This window comes from Dromiciops gliroides, chromosome 3 (genome assembly GCF_019393635.1).
Source record: "Dromiciops gliroides isolate mDroGli1 chromosome 3, mDroGli1.pri, whole genome shotgun sequence".
In the NCBI taxonomy this organism is placed as follows: domain Eukaryota; kingdom Metazoa; phylum Chordata; class Mammalia; order Microbiotheria; family Microbiotheriidae; genus Dromiciops; species Dromiciops gliroides.
The window spans coordinates 6661868-6683481 of NC_057863.1; the positions used below are offsets into that span (position 1 = coordinate 6661868).

Here is a 21614-nt window from a genome sequence, read left to right on the forward strand (position 1 = left end):
ATATGAAGCAGGGTTAGGACTAGCAAACCATGTGATCAACTCATTAAGTTTGATGTCTTCTTCCCATTTCTTTTTTCCTCTCTCATCTTTCTACATAGTGTTTCATTGGGTACCTTCTTGTGTCTAATCAATTATCCATTCATGAAATTCCTTTAAAGCACTTGCTCAAAATATCCTGACTTAGTTGAATAATTTTTTTTCATATTTTAATTATTCTTGCCTATTCCTATTTGATAAATAACTACCAAGCCTTAGAAAAAATCATTGTTTTTCCCAGAGCTTGGTTATGTTTTCTTTATCTTTAGTTAATGTCTTCTGTAACAATTTGGTCAGGGTGAGGTTTTTTTGTTTATTGTTGTCTTTGAGATTTACTTGAGGATGTTGGTTTGATAGCCCTTGGTCATGATTCTATGTCAGGTTAAATAAATATCTAGAGGAAAACTTCTGGATTGAGCTGGAAATAGATTCCAGTACATTTTCTATCAGAGGCTTCTGCTCTCACTCCCAAGAATGGGATTTCTGATGACTTCAAAGTACTTATGAATCCAAATGTGCTAAATTATTCAAGCAATGTCTGTGTAAACATCTGTCAGGAATGTCGTTAAGTATGTTGTTGTTATTAATGTGAATTTGTATGGGTTTTATTATATAGAAAGTCTTGTCTCTTACAACCTGATAATTCTGCTATAGTAGTATTTATCCATTCATGATAAATTTGTACTATAGGAATGTGTACATAAAACAGAAGTTCATCTCACCAATTCATTGACAATAAAGGGAAGAAGAATGATGCAAAAGAAAAACAGTGAATTTTAACAGTTCACTTGCCTGTCCATTCCTAGGCTTCCCATATAGACTTTGAAATACATTGCCCCCTCTTGCTTAACTACAAACAATTGTCAGAACTGACAGGCCTCATCTCACTGATAAGGCTAAATGAATGATTTTGTAACTGAATATTTGATTGGTAGGACTTAATTTCTAATGTGAATATATTTTTTAAATATGTGACTAGCCTGGAGGTAAATTAAATAAAACCTTGTTCACCGATTGACCAAACACTCTCCATTCAATTACATGTTCTTCCTTTACTTGTCAGTTAAGAGTTGTTTTCTCTCAGCTACTTCATTGCAATCAAGATTACAGGATTCAGAGAGTCTGACTTTCTCCTAATCATGAAATTGTTAAGCTTTCTCTGATTCTGTGTTTCTGCCCTGAGATATTTTTGGGAATCAGGGAAATTCAACTAAACAAATAGTTTTGTTGTTGTTGTTATTGTTGTTGGTTTTTGTTTTGTGTTTGTTTTGTTTTGTTTTGTTTTAGTGAGGCAATTGGGATTAAGTGATTTGCAGAGGGTCACACAGCTAGTAAGTGTTAAGTGTCTGAGGCCAGATTTGAACTCAGATACTCCTGACTCCAGGGCAGGTGCTCTATCCACTGCACCATCTAGCTGCCCTTAAACAAATAGTTTTTTAAAATATTTTATTTTTCCATAATTTCATGTAAAAACAATTTTTAACATTTGTTTAAAAAAGATGTTTGAAATTCTCTCTTCTCCAACACATTGAAAAGGCAAGCAATTTGATATAGGTTATACATTGTTTCTTGATGTTTCATAATCCATTAGCTTCCATTTGTTCAATTCTCATTTTTTAAGGAATTACTTTTTCTTTCCATTTAGCATTTTTACCTTTACTCCCATTTGACTAATTCAACTTTTTAAGGAATTCTTTCCTTCAATGAATTTTTATACCTCTTTTTCCATTTGGTCAATTCTGCTTTTTAAAGTTCTTCTCTTAAGTGAATTTTTATATCTCTTTTTCCATTTTGTCAATTATGCTTTTTAAGACATTCTTCTCTTCATTGGATATGTGTGCCCCTTTTACCATTTGGCCTATTTTGTTTTGTTTTTCCACATGTTATTTTCTTCCTTTTTTTATACTTCCTTTACTAAGCTATTTACTTTATTATCATTTTCTTGGATTACTCTAATTTTCCTTTCCATTTTTCCCTATCCCTTCCTTATTGATTTTTTTTTCTTACTTGATTTTTAAAATAAATTTTGAGCTCTTCCATGGCCTGGGACCAATTCATATTTTTCTTTGAGGCTTTAGAAGTAGTAGTTTGACTTTGTTGTCTTCTTCTGAGTTTGTGTTTCAATCTTCCTGGTCTCCATAGTAACTTTCTATAGTTAGGAGCTTTTTTCTGCTTTTTGTTCAGTTCTCAAGCCTATTCTTGACTTTTTAACTCTATGCTAAAGTGGACCTCTGATTTTGGATTGGGAGAGGCACTGTCTTAAGCTATAGCTTTTGTGCAACTATTTTCAGAGTCAATTCTGGGGACCTGTAAGTTTTCTAGTTCTTCTAAGGTGGTATATTCTAGGGAGAGGTATGTTTACTACTCTCCTGACTTGTGCTCTGGTATGTGAGGGACCACAAGAACTCTTTTCTGCCCTGGACCTGTGTCTATAGTTCTAGCTTCCCTGTCACTGCAAGCTCTGGTTTGCTAGAGTTTCTCCTCAGCCTTGCACTGAGAACCAGAGCTGCTATCCAGATACAAGTTTGGGCAATGCAACAGAGACCTGAACCTGGTGCCAGCAAAGGGATCTTGTAATCTCCTTCTGACTAGTTGTTTGACCCTCTTAAGATCTGTGGACTGAGAGGTCTGACAACTGCCATTCTTGCCACTGATTCATTCACCCCAAAGGTTTACTGCTGATTAATTGGGGCACACCCTGATCTGTTCCATATTATAATCCACTCTCACCCTGATGCAACAAACCATTTCTGCCAAATTGCCAAATTGTCTTGCATTGGAATATTGGAATATTGATGGAGTCATCCTTCTATGGGTTATCCTGCTCTAGAATTTGTTATGAGGCATGATTTAAAGTTGTCTTTTCTGTGTTGTTTTGGCTCCACTCCCCACCCCTGATGAACAAGCATTAATGAGCCATTTTTGGATGCAATGTTGCATGATAGAGATGAAGAAAATGAAAAACAAAATGGAGCTTACTGTTGTCAATGAGTGTAATTCTACTAAAAGGCAGAGGTAATCCTTAAAGAAGGAATAGATGGTATCTGTCAATGTCACCATGTGATTTTTAGAAAATTTGAGGTCCCAGCTAGAACAATATTCTATTCTCTAACACATGGATTAATATTCAACACTAGACAAGGTGTAGTTGTTTGAAGGGTATAGAAAATAGGAGGGGAAAGTTAAAGGACCGATATATTCTTTAAGAAAAACTGAAAAAAAAAGTAATGCATTTCTCATGGGATAGAGAGTATGGTCTTACAGCTGTGGAAGGAAGACCAAGTGAATCACTCTCTTCACTGTAGCATTGAGGCTGCCTAATGGGTAAATAGAAGAAAGTGTTCTCCAGGGGAGAAATGAAATCACATTCCATATGCCAGCCTATTTACCACTGCAGATCACCTTCACACATAACTATAGGTCTGTTTGTCTACAGATTGGGTCTGCAAGCAGGTCAAGTTACCATCTATTTTATCTTTGCCCTGCTGGGAGACAGTACCTCAACTCAGCAACTCCTCTGTTATTAGCCCCCTTTTCATACCACCCTCTTAAGCACAATACAATAGGCAGTTTTTAAATTAACATTTTGTTCATAGAGGGAGAAACCATCATACAGGATTCTCAATCAACAAGGAAAGGTCTGTCAAGCCTGTCACTGTACTTGGAATCTAGAATTTTATTATTAAACATGTATTGTAAATATGGGGGAGTGGGAGGTGGTTCATGAGCCATTGATTTTTCCCCATCCTCATTGACAGTATCACAAAACTGGACATATAACATAGAGATGAGATGTTGATCAATTAAAATATGTTTCTATACCTTGTTACTCCTTTACTGTCTGAGGAAGTTCTCATTATGGTATCATGGGGCTAACACACTACTTGCTAGGTGAATATCAGCCATGTTCCAGGTGGACAGTGAGCTTGCCAGCTATGAAATATAATTTGAGAGGAAGAGCCTTTATGGAGAATGATTCCTCCGCTTCTAACAGAAGGCAAAAAACAGGATTGGGTTCTATCTTCCATCTTCCACCATTAACCAAGATATTTTGTAGAAAATATCTCAAATAATAGAAGAAACCAAACTGAGCAGGGGAAATATGATAATCAGGAAAGCAGATAGATTTGAGGAACATGACTTTTAGAAAAAGGAAAACTATGTAGTTCTAAATTCCAAAGAGAACTAACTCCAGCAATAGGTAGTAAAACTATAAAGATGAGGCAAGACAAAGAAACCAATGGAATGATCTTCCCAAAAGAGATATTACTGTACCCACAGAGTAGCAGCATGATGTCACCATAAGAAAAGAAAGAACATCAGGACCCAGAAGTGATAAAATTGTGAGCTGCCTTGGCCATGTGCGTTTGCTTGTATACTATATTTATGCCCACTCTTCCCTCTTAGTCCCTGTGTTTTTGTTGGAGAGTAACACACATTTATGGATAGAAACATGTGCCTGTGATGCTAGAAAGATCACTGTATCTGAGATTTGATGACCTGGGTCCAAATTGAAAGTCTCTCTCTTACCCAGGTTATCTTGAGCAAGTCACTTTCCATTGTAGCAAGAACTCTACTTATGCCTTCAAAGCATGGGTTCTCTTTAAATAAGTTCCCCTCTCTAGGTATCAGTGTCATCATATGTAAAAATAGGGAAGGGGGGTTAATTAAATCAACTATGAGCTCCTTTCCAGTTCTGTATTTATGATTTAAAAAATGAATTTTAAATAAATTGTGGCCATTTCTGTCTCCTGGAATCAAATCTTACCTCTCTTATTTATATTCCTGACTTCTCTTTCATTGTCTTTGGACTCAAACCATTAAACTTTAAGATTGTGCTACCCACTGTCCTTCTAAGCCAATCCAATCCAATCTGATTCCACACTCATCTCCAAAATGTTTAAGTACTTCTTAAGTGCTAAGAAATAGTCCAGATAATAGGGTTATTAAAAGCTTATCAAAAAGAGACTTTGAAAATATTTAATTGCCAAGTACTGCTATCCAAAAGTGCTGTTGCAGTGAAAGTAGTGTTGGATTTGAAGTCTATGGACCTGGGTTCAAATATAACTTTTCTACTTAAAACTGGTAAGACCTTGGGCAAATCTCTTAATCTCATATATAAAATGAGGGGGTTGAACAAAATGTCCTCTGGATTCCTTTCATTTCAAAATCTATAATCCTATATTAATAATGTCTTACATTTAAATGTATTGACAGAGTGCTTCACATATATCCCCATTTCATAGTTACGGAAATTAAAGCTTTAAAAGGATAAGTAATTTGCTCAAGGTCACACAAGCATCATGTGACCAAGGCAGTATTTGAACTCTAATCTTAGTTCTTCATGACTCAGAGTCCCCCACTCTATGTACAAACTGGGAATCTTATCCTTTTTTTTTTAATTTTATTCTCAAGATAATTTAATCTCCTCACATCTCCCTTCCCAATGAAACTGTTTCATAAAATTATTTTTTCCTCCTTTAATCAGAATTCTTTAAGGAAGATCAAAGCAGTTTACTGATCCCTCCCACTCCTGGAATGATGCAGTTTTCTTTTTTCACAATTAGATTAAAATCAAACTTGTTTTCTATTATCCTCACATCCCCCCACCCCCTTTCTTAAAGTACAAGAATAGTATCTTCAAGACATACTGGCATTCCACCAACCACAACTCTTAGTACCATGTTGTGCCTGAAATTCACTTCCTATTTAACAAAGGAATCTGAGTGTTAACCCTAAAGGCTAAGGAACTGTGCTTCACATTCATTTCTTCCTTTTACCTCAATATTGCATTCCCCTACTTTTGTGGGGCTAAGTAGCCTCTAGTGTAGTGGGAAGAGATGCTTATTAGTGACTGCCTGAGGACTGGACATCAAGTCGATCTGTATCACACTGGGAATTAGAGGAAACATCTCAATCACTAAAGCTTGGTCTTGCTGGTTCCGAACTAGCCAGGGACACTGTTTCCTCGCTCCTCCCCCCTCTCTTTTTTCATCCTTTCACTTTACTTCCCTCCAGTCTGGGCAGGCCTAGTAACCATGCTAAAAAACTGTGGAAAGTTGCTCCTCCTTAGCTTTTTTGTATGCTCTCTCTGCAAACTTCTTAAGAAACTGAGAGAATTAGCTCCTATGCATGCATGCATGCATGTGCATGCATGAATGAATGAATGAGTGAGTGAATGAATGAATGAGTGAGTGAATGAGTGGATGAATGAATGAATGAATGAATGAATGAGTAAATGAGTGAATGAATGAATGAATGAGTGAGTGAATGAGTGAATGAATGAATGAATGAATGAGTGAGTGAATGAGTGGATGAATGAATGAATGAATGAATGAATGAGTAAATGAGTGAATGAATGAATGAATGAGTGAGTGAATGAGTGAATGAATGAATGAATGAGTGAGTGAATGAGTGGATGAATGAATGAATGAATGAATGAATGAATGAATGAATGAATGACAAATTCAGAATTTATTAAACCCAATTCAGGGCTAAGGTCTGGAGACACAAAAGCAAAGGCAGTCTTTGTCCTCAAAGAACTTGCCTTCTACTGAGGGGAGAGAACTCAGAAGGGGAGTAGTGGCTAAAGAGGCCCTTTGGACTAAAATCTTAGGTGAGGGAGTGAGGCTAAGGGGTGGCAGCCTAATACTCCATCCAGGAACAAAGAAAGATTTGATTTGTTCTTGGTTGGGGGTAGGGGGTAAGAGCACTGGGAAGGCCATGCTCCTACAGGCCTCCCTGAGGGTATGGGGTTACCAGGGCATGAGTAGATTTAGCCTAGAGAACCTCAGCAAAGGACACTAGATTTAGGGCTGTGGAAAATGGAAATGACAGGAGAGCTACTTCCTCTCTCCTCTCAGGCTTGGTCAGCCTCTGGTCAGGGATGTCATGGAGGGGATGCTTGTTCAAACAAAAGCTGGCTTCTATGCCTCCTCAGCTTACAACCTTAACACGAGTCTTTGGCATCTGTACATAGCAGAGACATAAGTGTGTTCGTGCCAGTGTCTCCTAACTAATGTGGGTGACTTGAAACTCGAGACTTCCACTTTGGGGCCTCAGTTGCTTTTTCTTTCACGGAGGGGTCGGGGTTAACGTCTGGCAAGGTCCTTCCCAGGTCTAAAGCCGAGGACCCTCCAGGTTGCAGGGACGGACAGCCAGAGTTGCTGCTGATCATAGCTTCTTGGCGTCCTCTGCGGCTATCCCCCTCGGCTTGCCCGCTGCCCAGCATTGCCTGGCGCCTTCTTCGCTTTCCCAGCTGTTCTTTCTCGATGCCTCGCGCCCCTTTCCCCCATCCCTGTCCTTGACTGCTCGGCTTTCCAGCCGGGTTCCTCGGACATCCGCGGCAGCGCCTCTGCTTCCTGAACTGCCCGAGGGGCGCACTGTGCTCGGTCTGTGGATTCTGCGCCTCTGGTCATAGCCAGAAAGTGCGCCGACGCCAGGGGCACCGTCACGGCGCAGCTGGACCTATTGGCCAGGGCGCCCTTTTTGAAGGGACTCTGGGCATCCGTCGTTCCGCTGCTGGGCACCCCAAGTAGCACTGCTGGCCTTGGCTTTGGCCCTGGTCCTGCGCCCCGGCCGCTCCCTTCCCCGTCTGTGCGCGGGCCACGGTGACCTTAGAGCAGCTGGCTGCCAGGCTGTGCCCTCACGTCACAAGTTTGACAGCTTTGCACCAAATCAGATTGCAGCGTTTCCAGCAAGCCTCGAGGCGTCACTGGGAGCTCCTGGGGATTAGAACTCGCCTCCCCAGGCTCGCCCCCTCCCTTCCATTTAAAGCTCCTCCGGGGGACGGGACTGGGGGAAGTGCGCTCCCGGCTGCGGCTCCCGCAGCCCCAGCCAGCAACATGGTAAGTGGGGACTGGGAAGGCAGGCGCCTTCGCCTTGGGGCTGGAGCCGGAGATCCAAGGCTTCTTCCGGGGGAAGCCCGCTTTCTGTCGCACCTGGGACTTCAAAGAGCTTCTCTCGCAGCGCTTGCTCCCTCTCCTCATTTCGCCACCTGTCTCTGTCTGGTCCCCCAATCTTCCTCTGAGGCTTACCCTGCGGTCCCGCTCTCGGACCCAGGGCTGCCTTCCTGGTGCCAGGATTTCTTTGCGGACCTCCGGTCCTCACTTCTCTCACCTCCCCGCCTTACCCTAATTTGATTCGCAGCTATTTGGACACAGGAGCAAAGAGCCTGAGTCTCTTGCGGGCTTTTCTTGTTGCTTTGAGGTATTAGTTGTATAATGGGGAAATCCTTACTGAGCCCAGGGAGTGGGCTTGCAGACCCGCTCTTGTATGGGGTAAGAAAAAAAAAAAAGTACTTGATAAACTTGGCTCAGGTTTCTGGGTCTGTGGCATCCAAGCTGGGTTGGCTTCAAAACGGGACCTTTTTCAACTAGTTGCAGAGAAAATGAGCAAGACATGACTTTTTATATTTCCCTGCCTCTCCCTATCCCTTTGTCCCCTTTGGTTGTATTTTGCCTAAGAACACCCTCATGTGGCAATGGTCAGAAGATTTTTCCCAGCTCTAATGCAGCGGAAATAGGTGACTTCTGGAAGATTAAAGATTTACCAAAACAAAGAAAATGAGTTACTGACCCATTAAGCCAGACAGGCTGTGAACTTGGTAGCCTTGTTTTGCCTTGCTTTATGGATGACTCTACCTTGTTGGACTGTGGGGTGGGGGTAGAGAAGGGGAATTTCTTAGAGGAGCTGCCTTGGAGGACCAGTCCTGTGGAGTGGTGGCTGTGCTGGAGGACTGAGACCTGGAGTGAGAGGGATCAGGGCTGGAAGTCTTCACTGTGTCTACTTTACATACAAATTAAATTGCAGATGTGAGGTGGAGTCAAGACTAGGACTTAGGGGTAATCATTGAGATGCAACTAGGAGTACTCACTACACAAGTGTAAACACACTGCTTTATTATTTTATGCAAACATGTATGTGTGAATGCATGTATGTGTGTATGTATCAACTGGCAGGTGCAAAACCAATAACTTTTAATGTAAAAACCAGGCTGGAAGACAACTGGTCCTTGAGTATGTTGAGCTGGACTGGACCAGCTGGACATGAGTTGTCTGCTTTTTTCTTTTTCTTGATTTTTTAACATCCCTGGTGGGGAGGGAGGGGGTGGTGGTGGATATTTTTTAAGTCAGGTTAATCAAGAAATGTTTCATTTCTTGGGGCAACTTCACCTATTTTGGGATACTCTGACCAAATCAACAAGGAAGACAAGACTAGGTCTTACTAGTCCTTGCCCCATTTTGTACTTTTTCACATACAGTGATGTCTGAGCAATGGGAATAAATAAATCTCAGTCTTCTGTCTGCTTATAAAACACCCCCCCCAAAAAAACCCCAAACATCTATGTTCGATCTGGGGATTTGTTTTGTAGGGTTTGCTTTTTGTTCCTTTATTTATTTATTTAACCCTTTATTCATTTATCTGTTTGTTTTACTTGTTGATTGGGAGGGAATGCTTTCATAGACTATTTTCAGGTACAGGTCAGGCTCTCTGTGTTTTTTTTTTTATTTTAACAATAGTTCATTGAGAATATTCAGAATGTTAAAAATTTAGACTAGAGTAGTCATATATAACTTTCTTGTTTGCCCATTAAAGAACAAGAAATAAACTAGAAAGGAGGTCACGGTGCTTGTTGCAATGATCCAGGTGTCCCAAAAGGTTGGGTGTTGGATTTTGCTTTCTGGTCAAAGCAAGAAGTTTAAAAAAAAAAGTCTACTAAGTGCACTTTGCTCAGTCACAAATGAAGCCCCAGCCAACTTCTCATACCTTTACTCTTCCTTTACAATATGTCTAATATCTCCTTCCTCCTCCCACCTTTTCTGTCCTGCCTGGCATCACCCCACATCACTGGACCCCACCCCTTGTGTTGTATTTTCCAGAGCACCCGTCTCCCCTGCCAAGACCAGCACTTTGCAGGGGGCCAGGAGTATAATTGCCCCCATTCCACCTCAACGTCAGCATCCAGTGTTGACGTTTCCAGGGAAACTTGGGTCTCTTTTTGGGCTGCTGGTCTCCTGGACAACAGAGAGCAGCAACAAGAGCCATGGGCACAGGGTAAGTCTTGCTCTTCTGCTTTCCCCAGCACTGCTCTAGGAGCTTTCCAGCACCCAAACACACCAATTACACCCAATGCTGGAAAGTGCCTGGGAAGGGGGAGGGAACTCTGGCTAGACAGAGTAGGGAACTGATAGTTTATTTTTAAAGAAATCCAAATCATCATGTATCCAGGAACAAAGTGACCTGCTGCTTTTCTCTGACAAAGAGGGAACCTAGGGAGGTCACCTTCTTGTGCAACCGCATTTATTGGGTTTTTGGTCCATGCTGTGTGCTTCTGGGGAAAGGGTAAGGGCCACTGTAGTCACTAGGTCAACTTTGGGTGACCAGGTGTTATGTAATCTCTGGATTCATTGAGTTATTTTGGAGTCAAGATGCCCACTGAAGCACAATTTTTCCTGTTAGGGGAGTGCTGGCTGCTTGGTTTGAGAGAAGGAAAGGCAGGACTTGGAGATATTATTTCCAGTCTTGTAAGTGGTGGGTGGTCCTTCTGCATAACTCAGAGAATACTTGGCCTTTGGAGAGTGGACATGTAGGGGATGCAGACCCCTTCCCAAATGGCAAGGCTAAGTATGTAACTTCTCACACCATGATCCCTTAATTCCTAACTGTGATCAAGATTGGTCAGTATTAAAGGACCTTCACTAATAATAACTTACCTCAGAGACATCTTCACTTCTAAGAATGGAAGCTTTTCTTTGGACCACACAGTTCTTTCCCATAGGTTATATATTACAGTTAAAAAAAACACTCAAATTTTAGGGGGTATGAGAGGAAGGAGATTTTGTTGAGCCTTCTACCTTCATATACTTTGAAATCAGATTGAACCAAGGCCCAAATCCCCAACTCCTCCTCATCTGCCCATGCCTCAAAATGACTGCACTTTGATACAATGAGTCCTTTTGGAAGGCAGAATATCTATTTGGAAGGAAGGAAAAAGAGGGGGATTGCATGCATATATGATCCATGGAGTCAGACCATAGGAATGTCCCATGAAAGTTTCCTTTGCTGTGTATAATTTAATTAACACTTCTTTAGGTGACAAGAAAAAGGGACTAGAGATGATGCAAGTCCATCTAATGACGCTGGTGATAAGATGAAATATCCCAGGAAAGGTGCTTAGTCAAAGATAATCTAAACTCCCTACAGCACATCTACCAGCACAGAGCTAGCTGGCCAATGCCACATCTATCTATGTAGCTATACCTAGAAGGGAGATGTGTTTTTCTGGAGTGCACAATTCCATTACCAACAGAGACTGACTCCAGATCCATTGAGACAAAATGTCTTTGTTGTTTTGTGATTGATTCAAAGGCAGCAAATAAAAGTAAGATTGAACAATGTTCTCAGGGGAAAATTACCCCCATATACACATGCATATATACATATCGTGTATACATACTGCATTGTATATAATATACATATATGTGTGTATAGCATGATATATCACATTAGTAAATATGCTAATAAAACCCATGAAAGCTTACTGCATAAATTGTTTTGAGAATGTATAGATATGCATGAGACTATATATGTATACATCTGTATATATATATATATATATATATGTATGCATCTGTATATGTATATATGCATGTGTATGCACACATGTATAGCTAATGTTGAAATATTTTAAAATAATATGTGCACAGTGACCATATCACCTTTATGGCCACCAGAAGTCAAATTCTGTGGCTATTTTTCCCTCATAGACTCAAATCTATGATCTGTAGATGGTGATTCAGGGATCTTCCCCTACATTCTTCTTGGCTGGAGTAATGAAGATACTGACACATTCCTTGCTATATTTCCAAGGGCTTCAGACAGATTCTCCCACATGAATAGGGCCAACAAAATGTGTCTTCCTGCTTGTTCCCTTTGTATCTTCTCCCAGAACAATGCAATGATTTGGAGTTTTTGGTCCATGAGGATTCTGCCGGGGGAGGGAATCAGCTATCTTCACAACTCTACAGAAACAAGCAGGTAATCCTTGATGACTGGGATAATGCAGTCACTTGAGTCCTTACAGAGCATGGTGCTTCTCATGGTGACTCCTTCTTTCTCCCTCTGGCTCTCATTATGGGATCACAGTAATCAGCAAAAGCCAAAGACAGTCCATCAAGTGAAAGAAGTTGAGGTAATCTTATATCTTGGAGGTGTGTGTGTGTGTGTGTGTGTGTGTGTGTGTGTGTGTGTGTGCAGTGAAATTTGCACCCAAGTCCCATAAGACAGATCCAACTGAACCCAGCATCTTTATGTACTGCAGAAAGAAAGGTTCCAAGAAGGAGTCCTTCTCTCTGTTGCAGCACTTGTGGGTGGTCCCTGCTTTCCTGCACTCTCCCAGAGGGGCCATGTTGGAAGTGTTACACACTTGTTAAAAAGTTTGCAAAGAACGGGCAAAGTTGAAAGCTGAAAACTGAACAGTCAGGTGGGGTATGGGGAGGACAGACTGAATGTCGAACTAGAGTTTCCTGAGATTGTCTTCATAAAGCAAACAAAAGCTTAATGGAGTCTAAGCAGGCCCATGAGCCAATTGATAAAGTTACAAAGTCAATATTGGAGAGCAGCTTTCACCATTGTGGGCTTCTCCTCCCTAGCTCCAAGATACCCTGATGCAGAAGGAGGAAGAACTTGCTAGGTTACATGAAGAGAACAATAACCTCAGACAATACCTGAATTCGGCTTTGGTGAAATGTCTTGAGCAGAGAGCCAAGGTATGAGATGCTTTCATTGTGAAGCCTGGAGGGAGTTTGGGGGTCAGGGAAGGGCTGGAGAGTATTCTGAGTTCCTGGAAGAAATGCAAGATAGTGAAAAGATACTTTGGAAATACAGTTTTAATATTGTGACCTTTTAGCATAACCTAGCTTAATTAATCAACCAGTTTAAAATACCTACTGTATGGCAGGCACTGTGCTTGGTGCTGGAGATTCAAAGACAAAAGTGAAATGATGCCTGCTCTAAGAGAGCTTCCTTTCTAATTGAAGAGGGAAGCTGTACACACACACACACACATACACACACACACACACACACACACACACACACACACACACATACAATGGATACATGGTAATTTGGGCCAGAAGAGTACTAGTATTTGGGGAGTTAACACTTGAGACATTTGGAAGGAAATTAAGAATTTACTAGGCAAAGGTTTGAAGGGAGCACTTCACAGGCAGGAAAGTTCTTTCATATATATTCCCATGATGTCTTTTATATTCATTAAAATTCATCAGGGGGCAGCTAGGTGCCACAATGGATAAAGCACCGGCCCTGGATTCAGGAGGACCTGAGTTCAAATCCAGGCTCAGATACTTGAAACTTACTAGCTGTGTGACCCTGGGCAAGTTACATAACCCCAATTGCCTCACCAAAAATAAAAAATAAAAATAAAAATAAATTCATCAGGAGCTAGATTTCTATACCTTCTTTTCATATATGGAGAATAAAGGTCTAAGTGCTTGGTGACTTACCCAGGGTGATAAAATTTAGCTAGGTGCACAGTGGGCAGAGCCATAACTATGAATTTTTGTATTTAGGACACATTTAGTTGTGTGTAGAGGGTTGAGGAGAAAAAGAAGTCTGAAGCTACTTCTGAGGAAGCTAGTAAAGTGCCCACCATGAGTGCTACTGATCTTGGTGCCTTACATGGCTGCTATCATCAGTTCTGGAGACACTACATGGCCAGGCCTGTGAAAGTGATCCCATAAAATAGAACAATGATCAAATGGGAACATTCAGGTACAGAGAGCTACATGGAGAGAAAGTGTCACCCTAACTCCTGGATATTATTAGCACATTGGAACATCTGTAACCAGAAGAGAGAGACCCAGACTTTGCTCCAATGTGCTAATAATATCCAGGAGTTAGGGTGACACTTCCTGTCCATGTAGCTCTCTGTACCTGAATGTTCCCATTTGATCATTGTTCTATTTTATGGGATCACTTTCACAGGCCTGTCCATTGAGACTGTTAAAGTTACAACAAGGCAGCTCCAGCTATTATGCATACGGAGATTCCCCTAACTCCCCATTTCTGTTCTTTGGCCCTGTTTCTTGTTTTTCTTCATGTGCTATCACCATTACCACACTAATCATTAATTAGCCTAAGTTGGTTCCCAAGTGTTTGTACACATGGACGAAAGGGAATGGCTGGAAGTGGACTTGTTAGAAAGGGACTTAGCCAGAACTGACCATGACCATTATGCCCAAACTCATATAAACAAAGAAGATGCAATGCAGTCCTGTAGTTGCTTAATTACCTTCTCTATGAACAAACTGCTGAGAGAAACTCATTTCATCTATATTTTCCTTCACCCAACAAAGTTCATAAAGGGGTCCTCTCAACATCCTGGGATGCTTTCCCCTTCTTCTAGATATCTTGACGTTGAGTGGATACCATTATAGTCCAAAGGAATAACCTGTTGGTTAGACTTTCTTCTATTTTTTCCTATATTCTTTTCCCAAAACTATAAAAAGGGGGCTTCATTCAGGACAATTTCTATAAAGAAAATATTACAGAGTCTTTTATTTTCCTGTACATGCCAATGAGTCTTACACAGAGAAAGACCCTTTTTATGGGTAGAGATAGAATCCCAACTTTGGTCACCTCACAAAGTATGGACTGCTCTTTTCTAAGGGCAAATGACAAGTTTTGATAAGTTGTTCTCATTTTCTTCTTACTTTCATTTGCTAAGCCAAAAAGGATTTGGTTGTAATGATCAAAGAGACCATTGGGGTTATTCTACATGCATCATTCATGAAGGTCTGTGCCACTCTGTTTGATGACATCTTAGCTTGAATAAACTTCCTAGGTTGAGTTGCATAGACAGCATCAGTACAAGAAAGGGCAAAGTCAAAGAAAGAGGACAATAGTAAATTGAAGGAAGAAATGCATAAAGAGAAAAAAAAATTAAATGAAATTCTAAGGCAGGAATTCATAAACTTTCCTTGTTAATATCTTCTTGTGAAATCTGTCTACCTCCTTTCATAAGCATGTTTTTAAATGCAGAAAATGAAACACATAGAATTGCTAAGGAAACCAAATATACTGAAATACATTTATCAAAATATGGATTTTTAAAAATCAACAATGCCAAATTAAGAATTCCTATTCTAGGTTGACAAGAAAATACTTGGGCACCAGGAAGAAACTATCAGGGCTACCCATTTTGTCTTAGGCCCCATGGGACTAATAAATGGGATTCCCATGCAGCAAAGACTCCCTATTGGTCCCTTCCTTTTATCCTGCTCACTTTTCTGGGCTTCAGAACCATAAATGGATGTTAACAGGTCAGATAACATGATTATCAGCTCATCTAGTGTATGTGGCAACTTTCCTTCTCAGTTTTCAGTCATGGCTTCTAGCCAAAGTTCAGAGTTATCTGGGATTTAATGTATGATGTTAAATAGGGTGTGTCATCCCTGTGTGCTCCCCTCCCCAAGTATAAAACAAATAGCATTTTTGAGCATTGTGCAGGAAATTCCAAAATGTACTTTAGAAGTCATTACTTGCTCCCCCTTGCCCCAAGTCTTTAAAAAAAAGCTCTACCTAATTGTGTTTCTTTCTTTGTTATTTTGCTTGCTTTATTGAGTGCCACTGAATAGAAATTTGTGTCAAATTATGCAGTTCAAACAGACTGATACCTGGAAATTCTGCTTTCCTGAATCATTGCATAGTTCACTGAAAGTTTATTACAGATCATAGAACTGTAGATTTAGAGTAGACAGAATTTTAGATGTCATATATTCTAAGGCAGATCAGGAAACTGAGGCCCAAATAGATAATGACCAGTCCGAAGTCATTGGCACCAAATGATAGGGCTGGGTTTTGAATCCAGGTTTTCCCAGTCTAAATCCAGTGTACTTTCCACTCTTTTTTGATATGTCCTCCAATTTCCCTGAGGAGAGTCATCAAGAAATTAGCCAGGCAGAGCCTTTCCAAGTATAAGAGTAAATTGTCTAGGGACTATAGTTAGTGTACATCAAAAGAAATCAGCCTTACTGAACTTCTAGGTATCATGTGTAAATAGCTACTTGGGAAGATCTGGCACCTCCAAAGTTTAAAATCTTTATTGGTTGAAATTGACCAATAAGTGTGTTCGGTAAGTTATTTTTGGAGACTTCTTCATTTTTGATTTTTTTTTTGCAGGGCCATGAGGGTTAAGTGACTTGCCCAAGGTCACACAGCTAGTAAATGTCAAGTGTCTGAGCCCGAATTTGAACTCAGGTCCTCCTGAATCCAGGGCTGGTGCTCTATCCACTGCACCACCTAGCTGCCCCTCTTAATTTTTTTTTGTTTTTTCTCTTCACAAGTGTATCAAATTTTGTCTCCTCTAGAAATTGTTGATGCAAAATGGATCCACCCATGTATATGGCTGTATGGAAAATGGGAAGAGGAAACCAAAGGAGGGAAGGTACCCTGCCATGGATACCCCCCATCCCAAGAATGCTAAGAGAAACCTCTTTAGTGAGTTTGCTGCCTGTGAGGAGCAGCCAAGTCCACCTGTGGATTCATGGGTCCTGAAAACCCTTGGATTAAAAGACCTTGACACTATTGATGATAGTGTACCAGCTAACTACAGTGCCTTGCTCTCTCAGACTGAAAGAAGCACATTCACACAGTTTCCTAGTGAGGAGGCCAGCTATAAACATGGTGGCATTGTGGGTCTGCCCATTTCTTATGGGAGTGGTCTGGTGGCACCCTTGAACAACATGGGCAGCCAGAAGGAGGAGGACTTGGCCTTTTTTTCTGGTGTGCACAGCCAACCAGGTGCTTTACAAACCATACCTAACCTTTCCCTCAACCCTTTCCCCCCTTTCACCTCACCTGGCTATAACTCTGATATCTCACCCAACAAAACAGATGTGGCCTTTTCCACTTCCCTGACCCCCCACTGCCATGTGAAAACCCATTCCTTCCAGCAGGGACAAGCTTTTGTACGGCGAGATGAAGGAGGCTGGAAGTTTACCTGGGTTCCTAAACAATCTTAGGAGACCCCCCTGCACCCCAACTGGTGAACACTGCCACAAGCCTGCTGTGTGTTTACAAAGATCCTTCTGGCACTGGGCCCTCCCCTTTGGGCTTGGAAGTAATATCTAAAGCCTGATCTCCTTTGCTCCTTCCCTATCTCAGTCTTTGGGCTATTCCTTTTGAGAACCCACACTGAAACTTATCTGTTCCTCTTTCACATGCTCCTTGGTTTGTTTACATAGAGACACTTATGGTCCATTTCCTCCCTTAGACATTGGACTTGAAAAGGTATTTTCTTTCTAGTTGTCTATAGGTTGAAAATATAAATGCACTGCTCCCATTATAACCAGTTTGACTACTTCTCTCCTTTAGTTAAGCAGTTTGCACATTTGTGGTTTTGACTTTTGTTCTGAGCCTTGTTTTCTCCCTAAGCTGGCTGTCAGAAGGTGTTCAAGTATGTGGAATGTATTTTGAGGTCATTCGTCTACCATCACCCTCAGCCTAAGACCAACTCTGCTAGCCAAGAGCCCCAGAACATGGGAAAGCCGTCTGCACAGATGGTGTGCTAAGGCGACACTGTTGGCATTTAGGGAGGCCTCTTTGTCTAAACAACCTAGACCAGTTTCTATTCCAGCAGCCACACCATGGACAGCAGCCACCCCAGCCTCCCAGCCACAAGAAAGGTGATTAGATTTGCATCAGTTGGTCAGCTTCTTAGAGGATTTGGGCATTTTGCCTCTAATCAGCAATACTCAAGGGAGAGGGTTTGCAGGGGTGACTGAGCATCCCTCTTCCCACACTGCCCAGTACAAGATAAAACTAAACTCTCCGATTCCCCTCCCAAGGAAAGCATGAAGCTGACTACCTCAACAGCTTTTCCCTTTTGGTGCAATTTAGTTTCAGACATGCTGAGTTAGAGACATGGAAAGTCTTTGAATGCAGTGAAACACAGCCTTTTCCCTTTTAATCTGATAAAGTATAAATTTATCTTGTGAAGTAATCTGAAAGATAATGGCAGAGTCTCTTCATCCTGACCATCCCAAGTGGCTCACTTTCCAAGCTAGTTCAGCACATCATTTCACTCAGGCTTAGAGGCTGAATGATTAAAGATCCAGAAAACAGAGTCTTTTAGGTTTCTAGTACAGAGTTATGTACGGATACTCTTTAAGTTAAAAAACCCTGGACCTGACGCTCCTCCCCCCTTCAACACAGACAAAAATATCACTCATTTTCAATGACTCCAAGCTTTCTCTCCTTCTGCCTCTTAAACCTACTTTCCATAAAAGACCAGATTTAGAGAGGAAAAGGAATCTAAATTCTGGAGCCTAAATCTTGATGGTTCATTTAATCATCTTGCTTTCTGGTGGCTACTGACTTTCTCACCTGAGAAATATTTAGGGCAACAAATGACCTCATGACAAATATGCTAGGAAGGCCCTGAACTATTAAGAGTTTAACATTCCAAGAATAAACTTCATTCACTTTTCAAATTCTCCTTCTATTAGATTGAGAGTTCTCAGAAAATTTCAAGATAATCTATAATCTATATCAATCCTTGCTTCAACCCAGGGAAATCCCCAGCATTCTTGCTTTTTCTTTTCTATAATTTTGAGAAAGAGGAACTCCTTAACAAATAACTTTGCAAAAATAAATAAATTGAGGGGGAGGAAGGGAGGAAACAGGGACAAGGGTCAGGGGCATTCTTGTGAACCATTGTGATTTTTTAAAAATCTTAATGATAAGTCAAATATTAAATTCCTAGTGAAAAATGAATATCCCATATGTGTCCACTGCATTGGTGTTGAAACAAAAAAATTATTTATAATTTGTAAAATGATTTAAAATGAAATAAAAAACAGTTCTTTCCCTTGAGAGAAGGAAATATTAGCACTTTAAAAAAAAGGAAAGAAAATCATAGTAGAGACTTTGAAGCTTAGTCCCATAGGTTTGGGGCAGAGTAAAACAGTACTTCCTTTTGTTTTCAAGAGCCAATTAGTAGGGATAAAATACTCTGAATTGTGTGTAGAAAAATAATTTATTCAATTTATTTTTATGTAAACCCTAGAAAGAAATTGCTAAACAAGACATTCAAACTCCAATAATTTTACCTGAGACAAACTGTAGCTCCCAGACTTCATGATCTGAGATCTCGATAAAGTGGCCACTGCCTCCAGAGATGTAAGTAGAGACCCCATCATCCCCTTGTGTGACTCTTAGCTATGTGGCCCTAGAAGTTTTCCACAAGGGAGCCACTAAAAGGGTGGTGGCCTTCTTCCAAATCCATTACTATTGCCTGTATAGTAAGGAAAAACAAAGACTGTCCATTGGTTGTTCTCATGTTTGTCTCCATGCCTTAGGGCCAAACCTACTTTGTGACATTTATTTTTATGAACATTTTAAAATAGTAAAATGGTTATTTCAGAGGATCTGTCATGTCGATTTTATATGATTTGTTACATTTACTAAGCACAGATGTCCTTCCTTTTGATTTGAATATCAATTAAAGCATTTCTGGGACAGCTAGGTGGCACAGTGGATAGAGCACCAGCCCTGGATTCAGGAGGACCTGAGTTCAAATCTGCCCTCAGACACTTAACACTTACCAGCTGTGTGACCCTGGGCAAGTCACTTAACCCCAATTGCCTCACCAAAAAGAAAACAAAACAATCAAACAACAACAACAAAAAGCATTTCTATTTTTCAGGGGTGACGTATGGGCACTTATTTTTCTAGATTATTATTTTAAATGTGTGGAATACGAATAGATGTATGTACATATATACATATATACAAATCTATATATGCATCTATCTTTCACTTTATCATGCATTACTAATTAATGTGGATTCCAAATGATGAATTCTCTTCTTTTTTCCCCGTTTTTGGCAGGACAATGAGGGTTAAGTGACTTGCTTGGGTTCACACAGCTAGTAAGTATCAAGTGTCTGAGGCCGGATTTGAACTCAGGTCCTCCTGAATCCAGGGCCAGTGCTTTATCCACTGTGCCACGTATCTGCCCCCTCCAAATGATAAATTCTCTAAAAGCTTGACAGTGCCATTGGGGTGGAAGGCCATGCCCTCTAATTTCTGCATTTAAAAGTCCAGCCTAAGCTCTTAATTATGGAATCATGGCCTTGCCCTCTGTTCTCCTCCCTCCACCATTATTTGCTAGGTTAGCAGTCAGGGAGAAGGAAACACCAATGTTTTAAACAGCCTTCAACAAATCATACCACCTCTTCTGGCCTTTGTGTAAAATGATGGGGATGGGGATATACTAGCTTCTTGAAGGCCTGGCCTGCTCTGATGCCTATGAGAATGCTGTTAAAAGTGGATGGGTGGCGCTGGTAGGTGGCGCAGTGCATAGAGCACCAGCCCTGGAGTCAGGAGTACCTGAGTTTAAATCTGGCCTCAGATACTTGACACTTACTAGCTGTGTGACCCTAGGCAAGTCACTTAACCCTCATGACCCCACCAAAAAAAATAATAAAAGTGGATGGGTGAGGGGCAGCTAGGTGGCAAAGTGGATAAAGCATAGGCCCTGGATTCAGGAGGACCTGAGTTCAAATCAGGCCTCAGGCACTTGACACTTACTAGCTATGTGACCCTGGGCAAGTCACTTAACCCTCATTGTCCCACAAAAAAAAAAAAGTGGATGGGCGAGAATTAATCCCTAGGCTAAAACTAGAGGGATGAATGCTTTCAAATATGCCAAGCAATCTTGAGTAGGTAACCCAATGCTGAGGATTTTAAAAATTTATTACTTTTTTAAGTTTTAATCAACAAAACTATGAAATGAGTAAGCTAATTGCCTTATATCTTAGAAATAAATGTGTTTTTAAGGCAATTGCTTAGCCTTCCTAAGATTTACATCAGAAAGGGACCTTAGTAATCATTTGCTCCAATCCCCTCATTTAAGCTATAATGGGAGAGAGAGGGAGAGAGAGAGATTGATTCTGAGAAAGGAAGTGGTTTGTTCCAAGTCACCCAGCTAATAGTAATAAAGCTGGAATCCAACCCAGGTCCTCACAATTAAAACAAATGAACAAACAAACAAACAAAACAGTGTTCTTTCCATAAACCAAGGTTCTGTTCAGGACCTTAACAGCTCTGATTTTTGACAATTATTATTTTCTTGTAAGATTGAGACAAGTCTATGTTCCTCTATACCAAGAGAATCAGAGGTCACCAGTCAACTTTTTCATCCCCAATTCTAATAAAATATAACTGACCCTGTAACACCAGCTGCTGTAAATTGTGTACATATCCCTCTTAACATATTTGATTCATTTTCAGGCTTATGGGATTTTTTTTTTCATTATGTGGTCTTAACACAGGCATGCAAATATAAGGTTTTGTTGGTTTTATTTTTTATGTTTGGTGTCCTTAAAATGTGAAACACAAGCTTAATTTAAAACTCTTTTGTATGACTTTGATTTGTGTGTGATATTAAAAATCCCTAATTATATGACTCAATTTTGTGATATGTTATGGTGGATAATAAAAAAGAAATAACCCAAACTGATATGAGAACATTTATTAAAAGAAAGATA

At 40.6% G+C, this 21614-nt stretch overlaps 1 protein-coding gene across 1 annotated transcript; it reads left to right on the plus strand.

The window, feature by feature from the left end:
- Positions 1-9824: 9824 nt before the first annotated feature.
- Positions 9825-18837, plus strand: GMNC (geminin coiled-coil domain containing). Its single transcript, XM_043993304.1, has 4 exons — positions 9825-10092; positions 11987-12075; positions 12690-12806; positions 16431-18837. Exons 1-4 carry the CDS (start codon positions 9825-9827, stop codon positions 17082-17084), a joined length of 1128 nt encoding a protein of 375 aa, XP_043849239.1. The 3' UTR covers positions 17085-18837.
- The last annotated feature ends 2777 nt before the right edge of the window (positions 18838-21614 follow it).